The following is a 6,935-nucleotide window of genomic DNA, read 5'->3' as shown; positions in this document are numbered from 1 at the left end:
AGTTACAGTAGCACTGAAGAAACTGACTTACAGCTGGTCCTCACAATCAACAAACCGTTGCAGCATCCCCACGGTCACGTGATCAGAATTTGAAAGCTTGGCAACCAGCATGTATTTATGACAGCTGCAGCATCCCGGGGTCATGGGATCACCACTTGCGACCTTCCAAGCCAACGTCTGACCAGCAAAGTCAGTGGGAGAAGGCAGCTACTACGTGATTCAGTTAACACCTGAATATTTAACCACCGTGGAAAAAAAGCTCATGAAATTGAGTGCAACTCATTTCACAACTGCCTTGCTTAGCAATGAAAATTCTGGTCCCAATTGTGGTAGTAAATTGAGGATTAAATGTATATAATTAACATAAACGTTGAGGCTGAGTAAGAGGGGAGAGTCATCCTTGGATGTGCAGGGGCGCAGATTTTGTTTCTGATGTGCCTGGATTTCTTTGTTTGGAGACATGTTCTACAAAAGAGGAAAGGGGCTGGGCTTGGCACACAAGGTGATAACCAAGAATGGATTCTGGTGTTAACCAATGGAACAACCTGCCTCCAAAAGTGGTGAATGCTCCAACACTGGAAGTTTTTAAGAAGAGACTGGACAGCCGTTTGTCTGAAATGGTGTAGGGTTCCTGCCTGGGCAGGGGGTTGGACTCGATGACCTCCAAGGTCCCTTCCAACGTTGTTGTTGTTGTTGTTGTTGTTGTTGTTGTTATTATTATTATTATTATTATTATTATTATTATTATTATTATTATTACCTGTGTGAACCCAGAGGCTAATTCAATTTTCCTCACCCAGTTTCTTTGATGTTCAAAGGTTTCGCAAGTGCTTTTCTCCGGTAATCAAGAGAATTGTATGAATAGTTGTCCTGAAATGGCTTGGCTGTGTTTTTATGTAGATTCAAAGCAAGGAGGAAAAAAGGACACGTTTTCAGCTAGATCAGCAAACACCATGCCAGAATCAGTTAGGTAAAAACTAGGTCATTCCGGCAAATATGGTACAAAATCTCTGGATGCAAACTCACTTGGAAAGAAAGAATGTTGTTACTCAATGTGGACCTTAAGACCAGGCCTTCGGAGTACCAGGAGCAGATGCTTCATCCTTCTCCTGTGTGTCACTTCTGCAATCCATTCTTCCTAACACCTTTTTTCCCTTGGGGGAAATACCCGTTAAGAAATTTGATGGGCAAAAGCTAGCAAAGGGCAGAGGCAGTAAATAGCTTCAGGGGAAAACGAGCAGATTAGGAGTAGAACCATTATTTTTCCTCTGCTAATGCTGACCATCGCAATGATATTGTGGGAAGTCAGCTCCCCAGAGAAGGAAATATTAAAAAGGGCAGAAAAATATATTTCCTCCAAGGATCTTAAAGAGACAGAAAAGCATGCCGTTTTTCTTGATACCCCCAGGTCTCCCCCCCCCCAAGCAGAAGCCAGCCCATGTACAAATGCAAATGTAAAACATCAGGAAAGTTGGAGCCAGAAGACAAAGACCTAAAATCTGCATACCCCACCCAAACTCTAGGAGCCATTAGCCCCATCACCAAGGAAGCAGGATATGATAATAGGACTAACCCATTACCATAAAGAATACCAGAGAGGCATACCTAAACTCAGGTCAGAATACGTGACACAGGAAATGGCCTCAAAGTCCATGCCACAGGAACAGGAAACTATTCCAAACAAAAGGCTTTCAGAGATTATAAAAAACCTACTACCCCTGTGCTCAGCCCTTCCCTTCTTTTCTCTGGTCTTTCCTGCAAGAACCATCTTTCTGCCTCTTCAATAAACTGCAACCTTCTTCCCAAAGCAGTCGCCATGTTGTTTATTTATCCCTGGCTTGGATGAACCAGGATGAAGACTTTTCTTTCAACAATACGATGCAGCAAAGGCCTAGCCCAGGGGTAAGCAACCTTGGCTCTTTTATGACTCGTGGACTTCAACTCCCAGAATTCCTGAGCCAGCCATGCTGAGGGAAAAGGGAGAGTTTCCAAGCTGAGCCATGCTGGCGCAGGAATTCTGGAAGTTGAAGTCCACGAGTCATAAAAGAGCCAAGGTTGCCTACCCCTGGCCTAGCCATTCCATTTTAGTCCTGTTCTTCAGCATCCATTAAACTTACTGCATTCAACACAAGTCAGAAGGTCTTGTCTCTCCTGGCATTCTGCCAGCAGCATTTTTTCTGAATTACTTAAGCAGTGAGGAAAAGCAGATTTGGAGTATATGCCGTGCTGAATGTTGCCTGGTAAGAGACATGTTGTGCAAGCAAAATGTTCCAGATTAAGCCTTGGCACATCCAATGAACTGAGCTCAAGCATCTTGGCTACAAAGATGCTGTCGGAATAGCAGGCAGATAGAGCGATAGAGCCAACTCCTATGTATACAGTAACTTGTGGGAGTTCTCCAGAACATATTTTATGAGGAACATAAAATATGGGTTTATATACTATTTCAGAACTAGAATAAATGAAGACAAAGTGTTTTGCTGCACTTTAGCCACTTTTTAAAGGTAATAAATAGAACTGGTCAGGTAAATAACATCTTCTGCCTCCTACAAACTGTGAGTATGCCTTGTGGTATTTGTTTTTTTTTTTTTTAAATGGATTTATAGGAAGGGGAATCTAATATTGGGAATTAGATCAGGGGTATGCTGTGTGTGCTTATTATACCTCTTGCGAAAGGGTAAGACTAATTGGATTGAAAATGATTTTCCTTGACTTCTTAAAGCTTTATCTGCTTCATTTGGGGGTAGTTTGTTCAGGTTGAAGGCCACACTTGACACAGGAAGGCAGATGTTGAAACAATAAGACGTATTTCAATCAGTAGGTGACACCAGGACAGTCTCTAAAACTGATGTAACTTAATTTCCATTTATACTAAGTCAAAGTGACGATTTTCTGTTATTCAACTTTCCTTTCTTTTGAACAGAAAAGCGGTGCTACATATTATTTTGTGTCTTTTTACCATCTTCTGTGGTGGTATCATCTACCCTGTTTAGAGTTGAAGCCAGGGAGAAAAGCGTTCAATATATTTTGTGTGAACAGATCTTATGATGAGCCCAAACAGCAATTAGTTGTAGTCTGTCTTCCCTCTGAAATGGACAGTGCCTGTACTTGTCACCTCTGCTCCCCTCTTTACACCTGCACCTGAGTGTAACTGTGTTCCATTTGCACCTTTGTTAGACTAGTATATTAAGTTCTCTTGTAGAGCTTGACAGTGATACTTTATCTGGGTGTCGTGTGATGCATAGCCATGGGTCTTCCTTTGGCCCTGAACCTGTAGCTCATTTCCTGCCCCAATCCACTGTTGCAATATCCCCCTTCTTTTCTTATGTAGGTTGAAGGACATACAGGTAAGTTTTGTCCTTCATTTCCACAACAAAAATGTCTCCTATAAAACTGTGGAAATTTACCATCATAGCAGAACTGCTGTGGGCGACTTCTGCCCCACTGAAAATGACACCAAACAGTATAATTTTCTGCAGCTTTCTTGACTTTAATTAATTAATATAATAATAATAATAATAATAATAATAATAATAATAATAATAATAATAATAATAATAATAATAATAATAATAATAATAATAATAATAATAAAGTTGGAAGGGACCTTGGAGGTCATCTAGTCCAACCCCCTGCTCAGGCAGGAAACCCTATACCATTTCAGACAAATGGCTGTCCAGTCTCTTCTTAAAAACTTCCAGTGTTGGAGCATTCACCGCTTCTGGAGGCAGGTTGTTCCACTGGTTAATTGTTCTAACTGTCAGGAAGTTTCTCCTTAGTTCTAGGTTGCTTCTCTCCTTGTTTAGCTTCCACCCGTTGCTCCTTGTCCTGCCTTCAGGTGCTTTGGAGAATAGCTTGACTCCCTCTTCTTTGTGGCAGCCCCTGAGATATTGGAACACTGCTCTCATGTCACCCCTCGTCCTTCTCTTCATTGAACTAGACATACCCAATTCCAGCAAACATTCCTTATATGTTTTAGCCTCCAGTCCCCTAATCATCTTTGTTGCTCTTCTCTGTACTCTTTCTAGAGTCTCAACATCTTTTTTACATCGTGGTGACCAAAACTGGATGCAGTATTCCAAGTGTGGCCTTACCAAGGCATTGTAAAGTGCTATTAACACTTCACATGATCTTGATTCTATCCCTCTGTTAATGCAGCCCAGCACTGTGTTGGCTTTTTGGGCAGCTGCAGCACACTGCTGGCTCATATTTAAGTGATTGTCCACTAGGACTCCGAGGTCCCTCTCACAGTTACTACTGTTGAGCAAGGTTCCCCCTATACTATACCTGTACATTTGGTTTTTCTTGCCTAAATGTAGAACCTTACTTTTTTCACCATTGAATTTCATTTTGTTAGATAGCGCCCAGTGTTCAAGTCTGTCCAGATCCTTCTGTATCTTAAGCCTGTCTTCTGGAGTGTTGGCTATTCCTGCCAGCTTGGTGTCATCTGCAAATTTGATGAGTTCCCCATCTATCCCCTCGTCCAAATAGTTGATGAAGATGTTGAAGAGCACTGGGCCCAGAATAGAGCCCTGGGGCATCCCATTACACCCTTCCTTCCATGTAGATGCGGTTTCATTGAGGACCACACGCTGAGTACGGCCAGTCAGCCAGCTACGTATCCATCTGGTAGTGATGCTGTCTAATCCACATTTTTCTATCTTATCAAGTAGTAGGTTGTGATCTACTTTATCAAATGCCTTACTGAAGTCCAAGTAAATTATATCCACAGCATTCCTCTAGTCCACTAATTTTGTCACCTGGTCAAAGAATGCGATAAGATATGGGAGGAAGAAATCTTTTGCCTGTATCAGCCCAATCTAGGGCTATCCACAGGCAGCAGTCGCTACTGTCACATCATTTGTGTGCTAAAATGTTTTTGGAGATTGCTAACAAAGAGTTAAAGGGGGACTGGGATAGCTATCCCAGTTCCCCTTTAATTCTTTGTTAGCAGTCCAAACATAAGCATTCTCTATATGAAATAAATAAATCCAAAAAGATCTGATTTGAAACGGAAGTTAGAAAATATTGCAGCCCGAATCCCTTGGCACTGTCTCACTGGCTTTCTTGGGAGAATTACAGCAGGCAGCGCCGATGGTGTTGTTGGCAATATGATCGATCTACTGTGAGAAAGTGAGCCAAGATCTCCCTGCACCATTTCTGGCTTTAATTTTGACTCCAGGCTTCCAGCTTCCAGAAGTCTCGTCAGGTTCAGAAGCACCACGCATCCTGTCCAAATCCTTTGTTTCAACAGCAAGACATGCCTGGCAGTAGATCCTGGGAGATATTTGGCTTGGTCGAATTCAATCAGCCCAGTTCTCGTTTATTTAACAAGAGTGTGCAATTTTGACGCCTTCCGTATATGTGGCTCTGCAGCCGGAGACAAATGCCAGCAGAGTCTCCGTTGGGTAAGGCAACTGCCGCTCAGTTCACGCATCTTTCTCTCTGCTTCTTCTAGGGAACCAGTCGAGTCCGCTGGGATCCGCGGAAGGATTTAATCTGGCTAAGAAGAAATGGGAGACTTTGCCCTCCATGCCTACCGGGCGCTGTTCTTCTGCTAGTTTGGAGGCTCCCAACCTGCTGTTTGTGATTGGAGGGGTGGCTCAAGGCCCCAGCAGTGCGGTGGAGGCCCTGAGCTTGCAGGAAGAGGTCTGATTGAACGTCATCGTGAAAGGATTCCCAGCCAGTGTGCGCCAAGAGGACTCAAGTGCCTGTGGACAACAGAAATTAGCATATGAGGGAGCAGTGAGAAGCGCTTTGTTGCCAGCGCGGAGTCCTGCTGCAGTGACTTTTTCCTTTTGCTGGTTCTGCAAATAACTCATTTCATCTCTGCAAAGTATCAAGTAGCTCAAGAGGACTAGAGCAGCCTGTTCTGTAGGCGAGGCGAAGGTCAAGCAGTTTAGCGGCTCTGACGGCTGCGACAAAGTCGGTCTGATGGCAGCTGATTCCTTTGATGTGCAGCTGCGATTTGTTTTGCCTATAGCTTTCCAAAGGAACCGGATTGGGAATTCGGGAAGTCTGATTGAATCAGCCGTGCGACCGCCTCCCCATAAGCAAAGTCTCGATTCTGCTCTCTTCCCTTGGCTTATTTACTTATATTCCACCGCAATAGAATATAAAGCCACAATATACACCACAACGATACAATCTTTTATTTTTATTTTTTATTTTGCTTTGTTGAAGCTCTCTAGCTTGAAGATCTCCCCCCCCCCCTCTCTGTGGCTCAGCTACTCTGCAAAATTGTCACTGCTGCATTAGAGCATCCCCTATTCAATCAGCCAAGAAAAAGGGGTAAGATGTGACCTGATAACCACCAGTTGAGTTTGGGAGATCAGTTTGCAATTCAGTAATCACAAAGCTTGGGGACACACAAAGCTTGGGGACCCACATTCTAGCCATGCCTGTTTGGCAGCACAGATTGTTTCTTATTTCGGAAAGGCAGCAGCGTTTCTTCAGCTGGGTCTGGGAAAGACTTTTAACGGGAAGCGCTGTCCCTGTGGAGCAGGTACTCCGGTATTTTTGCTTCCAAGTTGTGATTGCTATCCTTGTGCTGATACCTCTCTTGCTGCATAGCTGAGTTGACTCTGGGTGTAGCCATTGCACCCCACGTGCTATGTTCCTAACTTCCTCTGTGTCTCCTGTAGCACATAAGGTGCCCTCTAGTTCAGTGCCTAGGAGGTGGTGTAGCACCTCACGCCAATAAAATCTGGATTTCCCCCCCCCCCCCGGCATTGTCTCATTCAGTGTTGGGTTATACTGTATCCTCCGTCAATGTTGGATTAGAGATTACCACTGCAATGTCTTTACAGCGTCACAAGCTCTCTATTTTCATTGATATTAAATGCTCAACGGCATTCTTTAGATCAGGGCTTTTCAACCAGTGGTACGGGTACCACCTGTGGTACATTGGCACCTGGCAGGTGGTACGCGACCAT

General features: G+C 43.7%; 1 protein-coding gene across 1 annotated transcript in view; it reads left to right on the top strand.

Moving 5' to 3' along the window:
* KLHDC8B (kelch domain containing 8B) overlaps nucleotides 1–5,655 on the top strand; it is a 38,625-nt gene extending 32,970 nt beyond the window's left edge. Inside the window, exon 5 of the mRNA XM_015826752.1 lies at nucleotides 5,459–5,655. Coding sequence (XP_015682238.1) covers nucleotides 5,459–5,655 — 197 coding nt within the window. The remainder of the gene's footprint in view (nucleotides 1–5,458) is intronic.
* Nucleotides 5,656–6,935: the final 1,280 nt, after the last annotated feature.

The sequence above is a fragment of the Protobothrops mucrosquamatus genome, unplaced genomic scaffold (assembly GCF_001527695.2).
Source record: "Protobothrops mucrosquamatus isolate PMUCROS unplaced genomic scaffold, P.Mucros_1.0 scaffold3277, whole genome shotgun sequence".
Lineage (NCBI taxonomy): Eukaryota > Metazoa > Chordata > Lepidosauria > Squamata > Viperidae > Protobothrops > Protobothrops mucrosquamatus.
Note: the sequence above shows the minus strand (reverse complement) of the source record. Positions and strands in the feature narration are given on the sequence as shown.